General features: G+C 39.5%; 2 protein-coding genes across 2 annotated transcripts; both read left to right on the top strand.

Annotated features, from left to right (window-relative positions):
• The first annotated feature begins 6 nt into the window (after window positions 1–6).
• On the top strand, window positions 7–1,754 carry LOC121861227 (L-seryl-tRNA(Sec) kinase-like). Its single transcript, XM_042358875.1, has one exon. It carries the CDS (start codon window positions 7–9, stop codon window positions 1,027–1,029), a length of 1,023 nt encoding a protein of 340 aa, XP_042214809.1. The 3' UTR covers window positions 1,030–1,754.
• A 7,827-nt stretch (window positions 1,755–9,581) lies between these two features.
• On the top strand, window positions 9,582–20,372 carry LOC121861260 (putative defense protein). Its single transcript, XM_042358907.1, has 5 exons — window positions 9,582–9,636; window positions 13,362–13,570; window positions 16,596–16,726; window positions 19,417–19,508; window positions 20,045–20,372. Exons 2-5 carry the CDS (start codon window positions 13,372–13,374, stop codon window positions 20,112–20,114), a joined length of 492 nt encoding a protein of 163 aa, XP_042214841.1. The 5' UTR covers window positions 9,582–9,636; window positions 13,362–13,371; the 3' UTR covers window positions 20,115–20,372.
• The last annotated feature ends 1,621 nt before the right edge of the window (window positions 20,373–21,993 follow it).

Below are 21,993 nucleotides of genomic sequence, written 5' to 3'. Positions count from 1 at the left end.
TGTTTAATGAAACCTGTTATTTTTATGAACACAGAAAATCTTTTTAAAATGGAAACAAGTGTAGTACTTGTTGTGCTAATAGGCTTACCAGGAGTTGGTAAGTCATCAGTGTGTGAAAAACTTCCATTATATTTAAAGAAAAGATGTAAAACACAGACAATTAATATAATTCATGTTTGTTATGATCATCTGATTCCTTTATCAGTTCAAGTGAAATTTGCTCAGCTTAGACAGAATGGTGAGGAAGATGAAAATGAAGGTGAAAACTGGAAAAGTGCAAGACGTGCTGTGTACTCCAGAGTTGACCAGCTCATTGAATGCTTAACAACAAAAAATCTGAATTTATTTGTTTTGAATTTCTTTAGCTTATCAAGTACAGTAATAGAAAATGATGCTCTGTTTGTGATCCTATTAGATGATAACTTTTATTATAGGAGTATGAGATATGAATATTTCCAGTTAGCAAGGAAGTACACAATTGGATTTTGTCAGTTATATATAGAATGCACTACAGAAGTGGCTGTCAGTCAAAATATGCAGAGGGAAATTCGTGTACCTACTATTGTGGTTAAGATGATGGGAACAAAATTACAACCTCCTCTGCCAAGTGAGCACAAGTGGGAGTCTACCACATTTGTTCTTCAGTCAGATAATTTTGAGGGATCAGATGACATATGGAATATGATTCACCAGTGTTATATGTCACCTGTACCTCCATTAGAGGACCGGGAATTAGAAATTGCAGAAGCACGCTTACAATGTTCCCGCAGTGTTGCTCATCAAGCAGACATATATTTGCGATCACTTGTAGGGCAGGTAATCAAGGAAGCACAGCTGAAGGGTAAAGTAGTGTCCGGTGACTTGTCAGCCTTGTCTCGGGGTATAAATGCTGGTCGTCAGTCTGTCTTGGCTGCTGTGAGGGATGGTACACTCTGTTTTCCTTATAATGTAGCAGAGGCTGTAAATGATGATAATAGAGAAGAATTTCAATCCTTTCTAGAGTGTGAACTAAGAAAGAAGTTGCCATAAGAGATGATATTTGTTACTGGTACTGTAATGAAAATATTTATCATGGAAAGGACTTGGTAGATAACATTTGAAGAGATATGTATTATTTTTCCACTAAGTGTTTTAGGACCAAGTGTACTGAACCAATTATATTTGCCCTTTTCTCTTTCTCTCTCACACACACACACACACACACACACACACATCCTTGACCACCGTAGGGTCAAGACCTATTCAGGCGCTGCTCTTGCTGAGCAGCGACTCCCCTTGGCCATGTCGGCTCATTCCTGAAGTCCCTCTCCCTGATCCATCCTTAGCACCGGGATATCAACGTAATAAAAAATGACAATTTCGTTTCGGAATGAAGTGGGATCAGTGTTGAACAGTGTATAAGCCAGTGAATTCAGCACTAGACAGTACCAGTGAGAGCCATGACCCATTAGTGAGATAAGCACCCATGGGAAACATTCTAGAAGGACTCCCAACAATTAAACTTATTTTATGATTTTTTTAATGGTTTTAGGATCTTATAGTTCATGAAGTTTACTTAGTTTTAAAGGTAAAAATTTTCATTTTCCATGGATTCAGCTTCTTGCTTCCAATTTTACAAAATTACTGTACAGGTAATTTGAAAAGAATTGTATTGATTTGTCACTTCATTAAGAAACTTCATAAACAGTTACATTTGTTATTGTACAGTACTTGGGAACAGCATGTAATAAAAAAGTTTAATAGACAAACAAATTTATTGCTTCCTGTATATCAACAGGTATGTACAAAAACTTGTATTCTGGCTTGAGAAAAGTTTTTTTAATACATAATCAACTTTGAGCATAACAGTATCTAATTCTATAATGTATGTTACAGGTAGGACAGTACTTGTGATAATTAACATACTGTAAGTGAAGGTATAATTTTTTGAAAGATGCCAAAGTTCTGAAAAAACATTGGATATACTGTACAATACTAGGTTAGATTAGGTGTGGTTAGGTGACACTATAGGTAGAGCCAGGGGGTGATCGCCCCCTCGTTAAGACTTGGAAAGGATTTTGTTGGGAAAACTTCAACCTCTGATATGTTGATTAAAGGCCTATTGCATGTAATGAACCAGTTTATCAATCCTGTGATGTAGAATGGTATAAAAATTGCCAGGTTGGCATGCCTTTACTACACACAGTGGTTGAGCATGTCACTCATCAAATATGAGATTTGAGGGCTTTGTTATACTGCTAGAGAATGTGTTAACCTTGTCATCTTTTTCTGCTTATGATGAGAGATTCGAAGTCTGTGTGTGGAGTACAATGACTGAAAAGTGACTTGAGTTTTCCTGAAGGAAAAACAGGAGAATTCTTCAATAAAGGATTTTTTAAAAAGTAGTACTGTACGTACTATACAATATTATGAACATTGAACAATGAACAGTAAGTTACCAATTATGTATACTGTATAGTAATATCTCCGTTAGTCGGAATCCCTCAAACCCGGAACTCTCCGATATCCGGAATTTAAATTTTCTCAGAAAATTGATCCCAAAGCTGGAAAATTCCGGCTTTGGGAACGATTTTCCGAAGGGCACATTTTCCGGAAAATTCTGATAAAACTTTCTCAATACCCATTCCTTAGACAACCCTCCCATCATGCCCAGTCCCTGTGGTGTAATAATCAACAGGCACGCTTCGCAAGTGAGTTGACCCGGGTTCGATCCCCAGGCAGGGTGAAACTACAGTATGGGCAAGTTCCTTTACGCCATTTGCCTCTCTCTACCCAGCAGTAATTGGGAACCCGGATGTTAATCGGTTTGCGAATCGTGTTCTGGGGTAATGGTTAGCCAGTGCAGTTGGCGAGTTGTCCAGTCTTCTCGGACTACAGTGGTCCCTCGGTTAAAGAGATTTCGGTTAACGATTTACCTTCCATAAGATTCTTAACTTCGGTTAACGAGCAATCCCTCGATTAACGAGTTTTTTACGAGCCGACTTCAACATGTTTTCGCTTACATTTGGCGGTCCACCAGCTGTAGTATTAGTCCGCCAATACAGTAATCGGTTTTAGGGCTTAAATTCCTTACTATTTTAGTAAATATCAAGAAGTTTATACTATTCAATAATTTTAAAAGTTTAATATTAAAATTTTTAGTCATTTTAACAATTATTGAACATAATTGAAGGTAAAGAAACTAGTTTCTGGCGTGCCATCCAGCCTGTTAACACACCAGACAGGCGTTAGTCTCTCTGTTTTCAGTGGAGGTAACATCTTGCTTGAGACACTCTTCAACTAAACGCTTTTTTTCTGTGTTCCAAGGAAATTATTGGTCATTTTGAAATATATTTTACATATTGACAATATGTAATGCAGTGCAGTGTTGATTTAAAGAAAATAATCTTGAAATACATCAAGAGAACTAAAATTTTTTGGGTGAAATGGCACCATGGGGTGACTTCTCTTCCACCCCAATGCCTTCTCTTCTTCCTTCTCCTCCACCCCCATTCTAATTCCCATCATCATCATCATCATCATCATCATCATCATCATCATCATCCAGGAGCCTTCTACATACACACCTCAAAGTAAGTGTACTTTTCCACCTTTTTTGTTGAATTTAGGCAATTTTCGGTGAGCTGGAACCAATTACCCAAAAACCCATTGAAACAATGGTTTTGTTTAACGAGTTTTCGGTTAACGAGCAACCTGCTGGAACGGATTGTGCTCGTTAACCGAGGGACCACTGTATTCCTTGACACTGGGGCATGCAACTCGTTAACTTAGGGTGCGGTTTTTGTTTTGGCGACAGCTTCTACACCTTAACCAAATTCACGCCTACAGTAGGTGGCCCTTGGGCCGGCCATCCTTGTTACCCGAGGGCCGCGAGGGGCAACCATTATTAGTATTAGTATACAGTATTCCTAATTTTATGAGAACATCATCTAAATCAGTATCAGTTGCCAGGTTTTTATAGACAGAAACTGCCAAAGCCCAGACTTACTGGTGCCAGATGGCTGAAATGCACTTGCCTGCAGTTTTGAGGTGCACACAACACAGTGGAATTGAAATATGAACCCCACTAAACAACAAATATATTGTATTCAGGAGGGGGGCCCCCTAAGTGATAAGGGTCCTGTGCAGCTGCACAGACCTCACATTTAAAAGTCCTTTTATGTTTGCTTGGGGAACACTTCTGCATCTCTTGTGCAGACCTCTATACAGTTCTATTGTGGGGTACGTTATGTTTGGGTTCACACTCAGGATGGTTGGAGAAAGGAAACTCACAATGTGCTCTCTGTATACATGTATTGGATGTACAGTGCGGCTTGGTGCTGGGAAGTGGCAGCGTGGTTACAAGCGTGATGTAGAGCTGGTTGGTGAAGATGCTCAGAGAAGGACAGTTTGTGGGTCACCATGCTCGCCGGCGGGAGCGAGGACCGCCAGGCAGGCGGAGGAGGAGGAGGTGTATACTTGCTGCGGCTGTAGCTAGAAGAAGAGAGTTGGTTGGTGATGATGCTCAGAGGAGGACCAGCCTGTAGGTCGCCATGCTCGCCGGCGGGAGCGAGGACCGCCAGGCAGGCGGAGGAGGAGGAGGTGTTGCTGGCTGGTTGGTGTAGGTAGAAAAGAGAGAGATCACCATGAGGTCAGGTCTTAAATAGCGGGGGGTAGGCGTGGCTTAGTAGTTGACCTCCGTGATGTATGGCGGCGCTGGTTGACCCAGGCCACGAGGCATACACTGGGGAATTCGCGGGGTCGGCTACGCAGCGAGAAACGGCGTTTGTAGGAGAGAAATCCACTACACTATAATGTAGTAGGTAAAGTGTTACTGTATTGTACTGTACTGTACTGTACTTTTTGTGGACTTACACACAGTATATTAAGAAATGAGCACAATCAGGAGTGGTCAAAGTAAAATATGCAGATAAATAGGATAGATATGAAGGGATTATAACACCGGTCAACAAAATTTTTCTGGCACAAGGTTTTTAAACGGATTTTAAGTAAATTTGGGGTACAGAATCCAAATATGACTTTGGTTTTTGTCTATCACATCAGGTTTTTGAGATATACCATATTGCACTTTTGCTGGGAAACGTAAACTTTTGGATCAAAATTGACGGTTTAAACATGTATACATAAATTTTTTCAGCATTATAATTTGTATATTTCTATAACCAAAAATTGTTAATATCAAATTGGAAAGTTAATGCACATATAATATTTAAATGTAACATTGAAGGGTGAAAAAAAACAATTAATATACGGTAGAAATAGTGCAAGTATTAAGATCAAGTTACAGTTACATAAACTTCCTCTTTTTGGCCGATCTCTTATGTACAGCTTCTGGAATGTCTCTCATCAAACTCCAGCAGTAGTCCGCCATCATGTTCGAGTCCCATCGACCTTGGTAACGTTCTTCCATTACTTTAATGTCTTGATGAAAGCGCTCCCCTTGCTCCTCGCTCACTTCTCCCAGATTTTCTGGAAACTCGTCCAAGTGACTGTGTAAGTAGTGAACCTTGATACTCATTCTGCATTCAAGTGCTTGTAAACTCAAGAGCAGCTCTTCCACAATTTCTTGACAGTTGTCCGCTTTCTTGTTCCCTAAGAAGTTCCGCACTACATTAGAGAAAGCATTCCAAGTTCTTGCCTGTGCCTCAGTCATTGTTGCAAGGAAGTGTGGATCTCTGAGTAGTGTTCTTATTTGAGGTCCATCAAAAATCCCTGCCTTTTTCTTTTCGTCGCTAAGACTTGGAAAGGTTGAGCATATATATCTGAAACACACTCCACTATGATCAAGAGCCTTGACGAATTGCTTCATGATACCAAGTTTTATGTGCAGAGAAGGAAGGACAATGTTTTTCCTGTCAACCAGAGGATCGTTAAGGATATTCTTGTCACCAGGCGTCAAACTATGTCTTGGTGGCCAATTCTTTTTCACCCAATGGTCTGCTGTAGCCCTGCTGCCCCAGTAGCACAGAAAACAGGGGTATTTTGTGTACCCTCCTTGCTGGCCCAATAGAAAGTTTACCATTTTCAAGTCCACACAAATTAACCATTCATGAGCATGGTATTGCAACCTCTCTAGAACAGTCTTAATGTTTTCATACTCTTCTTTAATTTGTACAGAATGTCCGATTGGAATTGAACCATACTTGTTTCCGTTATGAAGAAGAACACATTTCAAGCTCCTTTTAGAACTGTCAATAAAAAGTCTCCAATCCTTACTATCATATGCTGGTAGTCCCATGGAGAGAAGAAGTCCTTCTACATCATTACAAAAAACAAGCTGGTCATATGAATGAAAGTACTTCCGCAGTTGCTCTTCTCTGTTGCGATAAAAGGAGACACTCGTGCCAGGTTTTAAGAGTCGTTTCTCTTGAAGCCTGGAAGCTAACAATTCAGCAGACTGTTTTGGCAAATTTAGATCTCGGACCAGATCATTCAATTCTGACTGAGTAAACAACGTTGGCTTTTCACAATCTTCATCAGATGGCTTGAAAAGATCAGTCTCTTCATCTTCATCAGTAGAAACAGGTGAATTCCGGTCTATATCCTCAATCTCTGGTAGCTCAGTAAATTCTGGCACGTTACGTGATGGAGCAAATCTGAGATCAGATTTGGATTCAGCACCTTAAAGTTAGTAAAAAACAGTTAAAAGGTTTCATGCCAGAAAAAAAAAATATGTTTTTGTAGACCAGTGTAATGCAAGGCAAATGATAATGTAGGTTGTACACACAATGAACACTGAAGAACGGCTGTAGTAACTTTTATGAGACTGTTGACAAATGACTGGCAAGTATTGTATACAGTACACGGGATGACCACAGAAAGGGTGGAAGGGCAAAGTAAATGTATTTTTAGAAAAGACAACCTGTGATGACTATATAAAAGTACAGTTCTATTCGAACCTCCCAAGTATGCAATACCTGTATGATACAGTCTCTGCACAGCAATCTGTACTATTGTGTTATACTGAGGGTATTACTTCAGTGCATGGGCAACTTTATAATTATAGTATCGTACTACTGTACTCCTTGGGGGCTTATAATGATTTTTTTTTATGTTTTTCTGTATTGTTGAACTATTCATGTTTGAATAAGTTAAGTTTTCAATTCCAGGAGAATTTATTTTTTTGCAAAACAAAAAACCTAGTTTTTATTTCTTTCAAAATATCAGTAATGTACAGTACAGTGCAGTGCAGTACAGGTATTGTACTCTCCTCAACATGCTAGATATTGGGTAAAAAAAAATCGTGGAAGAGTTGTGCTTATGACCCTTGAAATAATTTCACACATTCCCCTTTACTAGCTACTCGCTCATCTGATGTTATTAAGGTCTATTCAATAATTTTTTTTTTCAATGTCACCTTCCTAAATAGGAATAGATTAGGCTAGTGACTTGGTGTAAATCTGTGCTTCAAATATAGTACTGTACTATATTGTTAAATTTAGTGGGAGCCTGAAAACAATCTCGTAACATAATATCCTACAACCAGAAATAAGTACTGTAGAAATAATGGGACCAGGTTAAGATAATCATTATTATTTCGTTGAGATGATCAGATAAGATTTGTCTGAGTGACAATTTGTATCGCAGTTGACCAGGTTTATTCATTTAGGGAAGAGATGAGGATGGCGACCTCCTGTTAAGGTTAGCGCCGACTTTCACTGTGTGGAACTTGGAAGCTAGTGACTCGCTATTGTGGCTTCTTCACCACTACTAATTATTTCTCCTTGTTTGTGTAGTTTACTTTATCTGTGGGTTAATTGTTGCTCACTTTCTCCCACTGCTTATGTTTTTCCATTTTACGTTCTATTTGTATATACATTACTCTATCAGTCTCGCTTAATTGTTAACTAAATGAATCAGGTAACAAACTCAAGGGGAGATTATAAAGCTCGGTGTCATGCGAATAAAATAACTGGTGTAAAACAAACCAGACCTGAATTAGATAGAGTAAAAATGGAAAGGGAAATGATACATTTATATTTTACTTTAATTTGCAATATAATGATTCTTATCATTCCTTATGTACAAGGCATTATTTTTTTCCTTTTAAGCCTCTAGTATGTACAGTCTACTTCATTTGAAGAAAAATTGGATCGCTTTTTATCTCTATGATTTACTATATCTATTTGTATTTGTTCTTTGCATTTTCATCTAATTTATTTATATTTTTAACATGTTGGGGGGAACTGGGCAACTGTCCTGTTTAGCCTGCCTTTAATTCGGCTGAGCCGGGGACGGCCTAGCTTGCCTAGCTTATACTACAGACGGGCAAGGGGGGACCTAGTTGAGGTTTATAAGCATCTCAGGGGGCACTACTCAGTTGAGTGTCCTTACTTGGAGCTGGCGGACGCTCGCCCCACAAGGGGTCACAGCTCAAGATTGAAGAAGCCAAAGTCCAAAAACCGTGAGGGCAAACTTTTTCGGAGTGAGGGTTGTAAACTCTTGGAACAATCTACCAGAGAGTTGTGACGGCACCGAGTGTGAGCTCTTTCAAGAGAAGACTTGACCAACACTGGAGCGGGTTCAGGTACATTCAGGAGCCGGTGCATGCCCAGTATTTGCCAACAGTGCGTGACAGAGACGTGACCGATCGCCCGGGCGGCTAGCGAGCCGACCTTTTGGTGAAGAATATAAAGGAAAAGAGACGTGACCGATCGCCCAAGCGGCTAACAAGCCGATCAGTGGCGAAGAGGATAAAAGTAAAAAAGTAAAAAAATAAACCTTCACAAGACAATTTTCCGCCACGAAAATAATTCCATAACAATTTCACATATTCAAGTTTATTTTTAGTCTAAATTCTCTTTCAGGCATAGTTCAGTTCGTTAACAGTGTTGGGAGGCTTTGAAAGCAGTTTACTTAAATCTGTCATGATAAAATTTTACACAAGAAGAACATAATACTTCCTTGAGATAAATATACAGTATATATCAGGTGCCTACAAAAGAGCTCGGGCTCTCAACTGGCTCAGCCATGTTATTATTATGATTCTGAATCGACTGTACCTGTGTTCTTTTGGCTAAATAAATTGTTTCAATATCAATATTTTAATATCAGGACTCTTGACTAGGGTACGCTACTGAAGGCTGGATAGTAACAGCCAAGGTATAAGCGGTGATTGAATATTTGCACTAATGATAGGTACTGTGATTTGCGTGTTAGCTGTAGTGCTGGCGGCTGAGTGATGATGATGATGATAGCGTTGTTAAAATTAGAGATGGTTATGTTTATGATGATGGTGATTGCTGATCCTCATGCTGGCGGTTAGTTGACGGTGCTAATAATATATTTTACCGGTGTGTAGATTTTAATTGCGAGATTTTGTTCACCTTTTGATGGTGGTACTTTTTCTAATGGGAAATTACTGAAATTTTGTCCGAGTGGCTTATTTCCGTATACAGCGATGTAGATGTTTACCAGTGTCTTATTTTCCTTAATTCATGGTCTCTCCTCTCACCTTTATCCACCATTTCTCTCTAACCTTTCTCCGTCTTCACTCTTCAGCTCATCGACCAATCAGAAGCCAGCATCAAGGTGAGATGGGCGGAGCACTGGTAAGGTATATAAACAAAGGTCGGCTTTGAACAGCTCGTACCTCCCTTGTGTGGCGAGGCGTCTGAAGGCACTTTATCCGTGCAGGTAATGTTGTGTTGGCCGGTGTTGTGTTTAACAAGCTTTGCATTAAACAAAAAACGTAATTCCTATTACAGTATATGCAGTATATGTACGTAGTGTAGACAATACTTGGGGAAAATGCACAAGTAGATATCTGTAGTTAACAGTTTTCCGATCATATTTCCCTCCAATTTTATTATTCAAGACTGTTTCATTTATTAAACCATTGAATGGTGGGGGTTTATATCAGCTGAATTAGATCGTCTGGCGTTAACCAGAATAAAATACCCAAGGGCGACACTGCTTGAAGGGTTAATGTATGATATTGATGCTGTTAAAGTCACGCTTAAAGTTATGCAAAGTGGCTCTTGTGCAATAAGTGTTTGATGACATTAATGAAAAAAAAACAATGTTATTAATTTTTTATAACCACAAGAGAAGTGGATCACCCCGTCCTCACGGAGATGTGCACATACCACGCTGTCTTTAAAGTACATTATTATGTGTCTGCGGCACTGACCTGTGTGTACATTAATAAGTACGTATACAAAGGAAAACATACGAGCTTTAAGTTATGTCCTCTCGTGTTGGTGATGCACATCACAAAGAAATGTCCCGGGTTCACATTTTCCATCCCTTTCAGGATTTGGAATGTCTCTTTGAAATGTGCCCTATTATATCTTGTTTGAAGAGTTGTTTACCTAAATCCTTCAATCCATATTTAGCTTTGCCAACGCTGAAACAAACTTCATTGGTGACGACACGGATATTACCTCGTTGGGATCTATTTCATTGGTGGGTAAATGGAAATAATCTAAAAACAAATTTTAATTGACGAACACAGAAGTATTTCGGCAAAGCAACAATTTATTGGCGTATTATAATCATATGCGAAAAAAATTTACATTGATGATAACTACAGTATCAACCTAAAACAAATAAACGATATCACGTTAATATATTGTCCAGATAATTCTTAAATGATTAATACATAACACTGATCCCCTAGAATAAATAACACTCTAAATAACCAAATCATTGCTGGAACAGATGTCACGGATGATGATACATACAGCTACGGTAAAGTTTGGTGTGAGGGCGACTGGGTGGATTGGGGTTGACAGTGCTGGTGTTGTAGTGTACCGACGTATAGGGTTCAACCAAGACCTTGACTTTAACGATGTAGAAAAAAGCCGTAGGAGGGCCTAGTCCGTGGCCCACCAGTTGAAGACCACTGCAGGCCTATACTTATTGTACAGGGGCCCTTATGGTTGTGAATATATTATATAATGAAATACTCGGTGTATACACTTGAAACAAGGTTATACGCTGGCACGCTGCGCGACAAATTAGTTTCAGTGGGCCCCCAGATACCGGTGGGCTCTAGGCTAATGGCCTACTTGGCTTATTGGTAAATCCGGCCCTGACCACATGACTATGAGCTACTGGAGGTGAAACAGGTAACATCAGGGTTCAGTTTTTCCTAAATCCGAGGTCAGTTTCGACACACTGAGGGGGCCACCGGACTTAAGCAATTATTGTGGGTAGCTGTCCATATATGCTTCGGTCAAGGGTGAACAAATGTGGACTATTTGTGTACAAAGGACTTGATCAAAGCATAGGAATCGAAGTGGCTGTTTGACCGGCAAGTCCAGAAAGGTTAATATTATCTGGAGTCGGTGTCCGTCTCTTTAAGCCGGCGGGCAGATTTGACTCCACTGAAGCTGGCCGGTACAAGACTGGCGGTGTAAGGTCGGGTGAAATCTGTATTTTGAATTGAAGATGTTTATACAGATTAGTACACTGCGGATTGTTACGTCAGTGTGTTATTTGTTGTAAGATCAGTTTTTTATGTTTACTTGTATTACATCAACAACTTTTCAATTTAAGGATCGTGTTCAAATGAATGCGAACTGTCCTGGGAACTTATTTCACGTTCTGAACTTTCCATTAGCCGTGAGCCATTTGTTTCTTCTGTCTAGACATTTATAGCTGTGAAATAGTCTTCTCTCTGTACTCCGGACAAAGAGAAGACGGTCATGCAATTGCAGTCTTAAAAAAAATTACCTCAGATATCTTGGCTCTTTAGTACATCTCCAGTGTTCTGCTCCTCTGTACTATCTGTATTACAACTTCTTGACTGACTCTTTTTATGAGTTATACCGTAATCCTCGAGGCTCCCAAGATCATGCTGCCTTATTGATCACGCGAAACTCTTGTGAATCTGTTCTTTGTACGATGACTCCCACCATCAACCAGAGTGTCTCATATTTTGATGAATATATTTGTCAAGGTACAAAGTATATTGTTACCATACGTGTCCTTACGATCAACATTATATTACATTGTACTATTTGGTCACCCGTCACTGATCATAACTCCTACATCTTACAACTTCTACAACCAGTGTCTCAATGCCGCGGGTGACAATAAGTTGTAATTTTAACTAGTGACAGCCGGGTGAATGTATAGGAGCGAACGGGAGTATGCCAAGGTTATGTTGAACCGCCAAAGGCCTCATCTCTCCTTGGCTACCACCACGAGAGTTTTTACTCCTTGTAGTCTACACTGGGGAACACCTGTGGTTAGTCTTGATGTGTACCTGGAAGAAATTTAATAACAAGGAAGAATGGAAGCCCATTTTTTTTGGTTTAGTTAAAGTTTAGCTGCACGTGGTTATCACTCTCAATGATATTTATGAACAAAATACCCAACTGGAAATAAAGATATGGTAGCTTTGTTGGCTCTCCCTGGTTGAGTCGAGTCACTGTTTGCTATTGTTTGTATACCCGCACTCTCTGTGGATATTGTGTGTACACCTGGTTTGCTTATATACATGCTGAATCAATGTAAACTTGTATGACGCTTTTACTGAATATATATGTATGTATGTATGTATGTATGTACGTATGTATGTATGTATGTAATGTTTTATGTGTGTATCTAACAACTATTTTTGTGAATCTACCTAACCTAACCTAACCTAACCACCCTAAAATACCTAACTAACCTACCCTTACCAAACTAACTTTACCTAACTACTGTAACCTAACTATCCTACCCTAAAACTACCTTAATGTGGACATATAAGGTATTGATGGTTGGTACTTTCCCTCACATTCACCAAAACCTCAAACGAAATATGTGATACGTAACAACATCGTGATGAAGTAAATAAAATAAAAAATACTGAAAGAAATATATATATATGGTCTCGTTGGTGAAGGAATTAGGTTATGTTGACAGGTAAATAAAAAGTGGTCAATAACAGAGGCTCCGTCACACTACTAACACGACCTAACTGTAGTCGTGTTTGCTGACCTAGTTTGTTGCTTCATGGTAAACGATGACTTTTAAGGGTTGATGACTTTGCTAAATATTATGTTAACTCGTTAAATATTAAGTTAATTCTTCACTCAAACCTCATTAAGTGATGCGGTTAAGGGTGTTTAAAATGGTGTTGTGAGGTGTGGGGGAGTCGAGGTCTAGTAGTGTGTACAGTATTGCATATCTAACTAGACATTATTATGAGAATATAAATAAATAATTGATAGCTCTCAGGGGATTTTATCAGTGTGACCATCCTTCAGTAAATACACGTACAGGTCCCCTTCCGCTTACTTGGCAACTGAACGACTATCATTCTGCCCACGATATTCACACGGCATATAAATCACACACGTGTAAATATAATGTAGTGGAAATTCAGTGTCCAGTGTGAGAGTAAGGTATGTGTGTGTTGTTGGCAGGTTCAGTACCATGGCAGGAGCAACAGCAGAGGGGGTGTTGGTGGCGGTGCTGTGTCTGGTAGCAGGGGTGGCAGGGAGGAGTACCACGGTGCCTGCTGAAGCCTGCCAGTCAATGATGCCGAGCCACGGTCATAATGCCCAGTTATCCCAGCCTCCCTACAACCTGATTGTGAGAGGCAATACCCAGGCTATCAACTCTCCAGTCAATGGTGAGTATAACACATGTTTTAGTGCATGTCTACCTCCTTTCCATCCCAGTCTCTCCCCCTCCCCTCCCCTCCCCTCCCATCCCCTCCCCCTTTCTCCTGTGCATATCTCCCCTCCTCCCTATCTCTCCGCCACCTTCCCACACCACTCTTCTCCCTTTCCCTCCCCTCCCCTCCCTACTACCCCTTTCTCCTGTGCATGTGACTCCCCCCCTTCCCACTCTGGACGTGGGGAGGAGGACCACTACCCATCGGATGTGAGTTTCGTGATCAAATATTTACTCCCTAATAATACTGTTGAAAACTTCCGTCCGTCAACACAACCTCTATCACCCTCTCCCCTTTACCCCTCCCATCACTTCCTCCTCCCTCTCCATACTTCCCTCCCTTACGATGTCAGTCTTCCCTCCCTATACTTCCCCATTTCCTCCCTCCGTCCTTTATTAGTTCCCCCCTCTCCCACCCCCTCCCTCCCTCCCTCCTAACTCCCTTCCCCCCTCCTCTCTCGGCCAGTCCCCCTTCCCTTTCATTGTCAAGTCGTCAAAGGATTCAACACATTCATTCATCTCTTGTTAATTTATTCCTTTGTTTATCTAAGAATTTATTAACTATTATTACCAGTTTATTTCCTATAATTTCTTCCTTTGATTTTATTTTACGTTTGTTTACATAATTTGTCATGGTAGTAATCTTAAACTACCATTATCACCCTACCATTATCAGCCTGTCTGTCTGTCTGTTTGTCTGTCTGCCTGGCGGATTCTCTGAATGTCTGTCTGTCTGTCGGTCTGTCTATCTGAATGTCTGCCATATTCTTATACTTTTTTTTTAATTTACTTCACTTTATTTAGTTTACTTTATTCTATATTATCTTACTTAGCTTTACTTGTTTTTAATTTATTCTTTCTAGTTTACTTTACTCTATTTTATTTTACTTTACTTTACTCTATCTTACTTTACTTAATTTATTTTACTCTATATTACTTTACTTTACTTTACTCTATTTTATTTTGCTTTACTTTACTTTACTTTACTCTATCTTACTTTACTTTACTTTACTTTACCTTACCTTACTTTGCTTTACTTTACTTAACTTTACCTTTACTCTACCCTACTTTACTTTACTTTACTTTACTCTACTTTACTTTACTCTATCTTACTTTGCTTAATTTATTTTTACTCTATATTACTTTACTTTACTTTACTTTACCTTTACTCTACCTTACTTTACTTTACTTTACTTTACTCTACTTTACTTTACTCTATCTTACTTTACTTAATTTAATTTTACTCTATATTACTTTACTTTACTTTACCTTTACTTTACCTTACCTTACTTTGCTTTACTTTACTTTACTTTACCTTTACTCTACCTTACTTTACTTTACTTAATTTTACTTTACCTTTACTCTACCTTACTTTACTTTACTTTACTTTACTTTACCTTTACTCTACTTTACTTTACTTTACTTTACTTTACTTTACTTTACTCTATCTTACTTTACTTAATTTATTTTTACTCTATATTACTTTACTTTACTTTACCTTACCTTACTTTGATTTACTTTACTTTACTTTACCTTTACTCTACCTTACTTTACTTTACTTTACTTTACTTTACTTTACCTTTACTCTACCTTACTTTACTTTACTTTACTTTACCTTTACTCTACCTTACTTTACTTTACTTTACTTTACTCTGTCATACTTTACTTAATTTATTTTTACTCTATATTACTTTACTTTAATTTACTTTACCTTACCTTACTTTGCTTTACTTTACTTTACTTTACTTTACCTTTACTCTACCTTACTTTACTTTACTTTACTTTACTTTACTTTACTTTATCTTACTTTACTTAATTTATATTTACTCTATATTTCTTTACTTTACTTTACTTTACTTTACCTTTACTCTACCTTACTTTACTTTACTTTACTTTACTTTACTTTACTGTACCTTACTTTACTTTACTTTACTTTACCTTTACTCTACCTTACTTTACTTTTTACTTTACTTTACCTTTACTCTACCTTACTTTACTTTACTTTACTTTACTCTATCTTACTTTACTTAATTTATTTTTACTCTATAATACTTTACTTTACCTTTACTCTACCTTACTTTACTTTACTTTACTTTACTTTACTCTATCTTACTTTACTTTACTTTACCTTACTTCATCCTCATCGCCACAGGTCGGTCATCTAGCCTGTACCTCTGACCTATAAAACACTATGTGACCTGATACCCAAAGTACTGTTGAATAAAGTATTGTGTATCTCAACCCCTCTTAGTACCTTACATGTCTGTATTTACCTCTTTCACTGTTATTTTGTTATTTCTGAATGATTGACAGTGTGTGTATGTGTGTGTGTGTGTGTGTGTGTGTGTGTGTGTGTGTGTGGATGTTTGATTTTGTGTGTTTGTGTTTGTGTGCTGTGCGTAAGTGTACGTGGTGGTGAGGGTGGCGCGGTGGGGTGGTGGTGAGGGTGGCGCGGTGGGGTGGTGGTGAGGGTGGCGCGGTGGGGTGGTGGTGAGGGTGGTGAAGGTTGGGTGGTAGTGAAGGTTGGGTCCTGAGCGGCCATGACCACCCCACCATCTCTACTTTCACAGTTGTACGGCTCTTCTTCCTACGCCCTCCCTCCTCCTTCCACTTACCCCATTTCCTCTCTCCCCCCCTTCTTCTGCCTCCCCTTTTCCTCCTCCCTCTACCTTCCCCTTCCTTCTGTTTCCTACTTCCTCCTCTCTCTACCTCCCCAATCATCCTGCTATGTTATCATCCTGCCATACAATCATCCTGCTATACTAATATCCTACCACACAATCCTCTTGCTATACTATCATCCTACTATATTATGTACAATACTATCATCCTTGCTATACTGTACTATCATCCTGTTATACTATTATCCTGCTATACTATAATCCTGCTCTACTACCATCTTAGCATATTATGTACTATACTATTATCCTGGTACGTTATCATCTATACTATCATACTATCTCACCCTCTCGTCATTTCAGTGGTGCTCGCGGGTGCAGGTCCAAGAGACATGTTCAGAGGCTTCTTCGTGAAAGCCTTTGACGACGCCACCGGGAGAGCCATTGGATCCTTCACCAACGCTCCCAAGACAATTGACTGTGGTGGTGTGGCGGTGAGTGGCCCAGGTGGTTGTTGTGGCCCAGGTGGTTGTTTTGGTCCAAGTGGTTGTTGTGGTCCAGGTGGATGTTGTGGTCCAGGTGGATGTTGTGGTCCAGGTGGATGTTGTGGTCCAGGTGGATGTTGTGGTCCAGGTGGTTGTTGTGGTCCAGGTGGTTGTTGTGGTCCAGGTGGTATTGTGGCCCAGGTGGTTGTTGTGGTCCAGGTGGTTGTTGTGGCCCAGGTGGTTGTTTTGGTCCAAGTGGTTGTTGTGGTCCAGGTGGATGTTGTGGTCCAGGTGGATGTTGTGGTCCAGGTGGATGTTGTGGTCCAGGTGGATGTTGTGGTCCAGGTGGTTGTTGTGGTCCAGGTGGTTGTTGTGGTCCAGGTGGTATTGTGGCCCAGGTGGTTGTTGTGGTCCAGGTGGTATTGTGGTCCAGGTGGTATTATGGCCCTGATGGTGTTGTACTCACTGGAACATCAAATTTGTCACTGTATTTTTACAATGGAAACTCATGTGTTTATGATCAGCATATAAAGGTACAAGCGCAGATAGAACAGTGTATACAAATGGATAATGGCTGGTTGGTCTAGACAAACAGGGAACAGATATATGGAGAGAGGCACAAGCATCTAGAAAAGGCTCCCTGGCTGACTGTCAGACCGCCATGGATCATAAAACACGCCTTTACATATTCAGTTTCATTCGCTCTCAACCTTGTAAAGATATAGGGGCAATGGTTCCCTTTGGGGAGTGGGAACATACTATTCAGATAATCTCATAAATATTTTTAGGTTATGTAAACTTTCTTTAGGTGTAAATATCGATTTTTTGTTAATGGCGGCATATTCATCTGAAGGCTTGTGGCAGGAATGCTGTGGTCCTGGGGAGGGGAATGTACACGAGCCTATGAGAATCTGAGACCCGTATTTAAGGGCCAGCTAGACTGTCCAGGGGCGGATCCAAGAATATCAAAAGGAGGGGGTCCCAGAAGTTGTGGTGGGGGAACATGGTGAGCATAGCGAGCCCACCCAGCTATTTTTTTTTTGAGAGGGGGGATGTAAGCGATCGGGCCTTTTTTAAATCTGACCAATATCATGGGCATTTTGAGGCCATGTGCACTTAATATTAGGAGATATTCTGAGGTCATTAGTAATTTCTTTTTACTATAGAAAAACACCTGAGTACAATACTGCATTGAAGAAAAAGTCTTGGAATTTCCTGATAAAAAGAGGGGGTCCGGACCACCAGGACCCCCCCCCCCTGGATCCACACCTGCTGTTTCTTCTTCCGTACTAGTAATAGTTTATCATGAAGTGTATAATAAATTGTTAACATTTTTGTCTGGACTTGTAGAATGTTCTTGTTAATGTTCGATATTCATTACAGATTTTTTTTTATTCAATGCTTTTTATCATATTTAATGTTGATATTTGTCTCAATATTTCTCCCCAAGCTCATGAAATATTCAAAACAATAATTAACTGATGATACAAAGTCTTACCCTTATCAATAAACCTTAGCTTATTAACTTAAATATTTTAGACATGAATTCCATTACGTCATTCTAAATACACGATGTTGGGTGCTGAGATTACAAGTGTTACGTAAAGTTTAGAGTTCCCAAGAGTTACTTTAAGCTTAAACTGAATCCCAAGTGTTACTTAGGGCTTGAACTGAATCTCAAGCGTCACTTAAAGCTTGAATTGAATCCCAAGAGTTAACTTAAAGCTTGAACAGAATCCCAAGAGTTAGCTTAAAGCTTGAACTGAATCCCAAGAGTTAGCTTAAAGCTTGAACTGAATCCCCAGAGTTAACTTAAAGCTTGAACAGAATCCCAAGAGTTAGCTTAAAGCTTGAACTGAATCCCAAGAGTTAACTTAAAGCTTGAACAGAATCCCAAGAGTTAGCTTAAAGCTTGAATTGAATCCCAAGAGTTAACTTAAAGCTTGAACAGAATCCCAAGAGTTAGCTTAAAGCTTGAATTGAATCCCAAGAGTTAACTTCAAGCTTGAACAGAATCCCAAGAGTTAGCTTAAAGCTTGAATTGAATCCCAAGAGTTAACTTAAAGCTTAAACAGAATCCCAAGAGTTAGCTTAAAGCTTGAACTGAATCCCAAGAGTTAACTTAAAGCTTGAACAGAATCCCAAGAGTTAGCTTAAAGCTTGAATTGAATCCCAAGAGTTAACTTTAAGCTTGAACAGAATCCCAAGAGTTAGCTTAAAGCTTGAATTGAATCCCAAGAGTTAACTTAAAGCTTAAACAGAATCCCAAGAGTTAGCTTAAAGCTTGAACTGAATCCCAAGAGTTAACTTAAAGCTTGAACTGAATCCCAAGAGTTAACTTAAAGCTTGAACAGAATCTCAAGAGTTAGCTTAAAGCTTGAACAGAATCTCAAGAGTTAGCTTAAAGCTTGAACTGAATCCCAAGAGTTAGCTTATAGCTTGAACTGAATCCCAAGAGTTAGCTTAAAGCTTGAACTGAATCCCAAGAGTTAACTTAAAGCTTGAACAGAATCCCAAGAGTTAGCTTATAGCTTGAACTGAATCCCAAGAGTTAGCTTATAGCTTGAACTGAATCCCAAGAGTTAGCTTAAAGCTTGAACTGAATCCCAAGAGTTAACTTAAAGCTTGAACTGAATTCCATAAATTAAGTATAACTTTACGATAAAGTCTTAAAGTTTATTTACTTTGTCATCTTAAAGACTGGGGCTCACCACGCCGGTCCCTCCGCTAAGAACTCTGTCACTCTCACCTGGCAGCCACCTGTGGGCTTTACAGGCTCCGTCAGCTTCATGTGAGTATGAGAACGTATACCTTACAAGGTCTGTCCTTTTCCTTGACTCTGTCCTTGTACTTGTCGTTGTACCTGTACCTATCCTTGTACTTATACTTGGCCTTGTAGACGTACCTGTCCTTGTACCGGTATCTGTCCTTGTACGTATATGTCGTATTAGTTAATATTAGAAAGATGATAAGTGTAGTAAGTAAGTCATTATTGAAGGGTGTCTTATATTGGGTATTAACTAAAAGGTGAATACAAGACCTTTCCTGTGTTGGTGTTAATGGGAAAGTCTGGCTGAAGCATTAACTAGACCTTCAAATAACCAGAAAGACATAAGCTCTGGACATGTATACAGTAATTGTACACTGTAGTTATGTAGTACAGTATCACAAAAATATCTTTATGAGGTTAAATGTGTATTAAAATGTGTGATATTAACCTTGATTCAGATTTTATATTTAATTTTAAAATAAGTTTAATTCTGAATCCATATTTAAATCTGATACTATTTGTGATTTTAATTCCATTCTTAATTCTCCATGTTGCAGGGCAACTGTGGTGCAGACTATGGACACGTTCTGGGTAGGTGTCGTATCCAAGAGTGTGAACTTTTCATAACTTCTGATGTAAATTAAATTTTTCTTCAACTTGTATTTGTCCACGTGTCCCCTGGTGAGTTAGCTGCCCTTAGGTTGTAAATTATAAAAGGAGATTCGCCTGACTTCTCGCCCTTAAGTATTTTCATCTTTTGATTTAAACAGTCAAATTACAAGAGCTTTTTATATGCTACATCATTTTGATATTTTATAAATACTTTTTATTCATCAATACACATTATTTAGTTATACTTTTGTATTTAATAAAACCCCAAACCAATAGTGTGTCTTTCAAACCAGCAGCTGACTCCTCTGTACTTAATGTTGATGTTATAATGTTATTAAAGTACTGCGTTTTAGCAACTAAGATTTTTACGTGCGAAGCAAGGTTACTAATAGACTAGTCCACCACCAACAACAACAAAAATGTGAAATAGAACTCCTATGTATACAGGTAGCAACTGAATATAAAAACGTTTCTTGCCGTTTCTTAGATGCAATCAAAATCGTTTTTCTCTGATCGCCCCCGGATGAAATAATAAATTTTATGCTAGAAGAGTACCCACGAAAGGCTGAAAATTAAACTGGAAGGGTACAGAATTCGGGGAAGTGTCCTCGGGTGGATCGGAGACTTTCTTCATAACCGCAAGCAGTGTGCGGTGATTAATGGCACGAAATCGTCATGTGCACTCGTCACAAACGGGGTACCGCAGGGCAGTGTATTGGGCACATTTTTGTTTGTTTGTTTCATAAATGACATGCCAGAAGCTATACACTCCTCCATGCAAATGTTTGCGGACGATGCCGAGTTATTTATGGAAATTAAGAACCAAACAGACTGTGAAGAGTTGCAGAAAGATTTCTGTAAGCTTCAAGAATGGTCGAAGAAATGGCTGCTAAGATTCAATGTAACGAAGTGTATTTTTTTATTTATTTTTTTACGAAGTGTAAGGAGGCGTATCATATGTCCCAACGAGACGAAGAAACTGCATTAATTGAGACTGAATGCGAAAAGGACCTACCCCCTGTAGGTGTGTATGTTGACAATGAATTGAATTTCTCGGGTCATTGTGAGAAGAAAACGAATCAAGCAACTAAATTATTTGGTCTTATAAGAAAGCCGTTCAGATATCTACACGTCCCTCGAAACGATCTTCAAGAGTGAGGTGCTTCCCCGTCTGGAGTACTGTCACTCCGTCTGGTCCCCTAGATATGCTATGGACTGTCAGTTGATTGAAAATGTCCAAAGGAGGGCCACCAAACTAGTGCCTGCACTTCGGCACCTCAGCTACCTTGAGAGATTAGAGCACCTGCAACTCCCTAGTTTATACTACACAAGGGCAAGGGGGGTCTAATTGAGGTATATAAACATCTCAGGGGGCACTACTCAGCCGAGTGTCCTTACCTGGAGCTGGCGGACGCTCTCCCCACAAGGGGTTACAGCTCAAGGTTGAAGAAGTCACTAGTTCAGAAAACTGTGAGGGCGAACTTTGTCGGAGTGAGAGTTGTGAACTCTTGGAACAACTTGCCAAAGAGTTTTGTGACGGCACCGAGTGTGAGCTGTTTCAAGACCAGACTTGACCAACACAGGAGCAGCTTCAGATACATTCAGGAGCCAGTGAATGCCCAATACTTGCCAACAGTGCGTAACAGAGACGTGACCGACCGCCCAAGTGGCAAACGAGTCGATCAGTGGCAAAGAGAATAAGGGTAATGTAAAGTCAAGTAACTCATCATGCAGAACAGAGGCAAAGTGCTATTTCACTCAGTGACGAATCAGTGGAGCACTATCTGCTTTTGCAGCTGAAGAAGACCACTAGGCACTGCCCGCTGAATAAGGCAACCAGGAAAAATAGGTGCATCTTTAAGAAGCTTATGCTTCCTTGATACTACTAAATATA

The sequence above is a fragment of the Homarus americanus genome, unplaced genomic scaffold, assembly GCF_018991925.1.
Source record: "Homarus americanus isolate GMGI-L3 unplaced genomic scaffold, GMGI_Hamer_2.0 scaffold21314, whole genome shotgun sequence".
Lineage (NCBI taxonomy): Eukaryota > Metazoa > Arthropoda > Malacostraca > Decapoda > Nephropidae > Homarus > Homarus americanus.
This window is presented reverse-complemented; position numbering and strand designations above follow the sequence as displayed.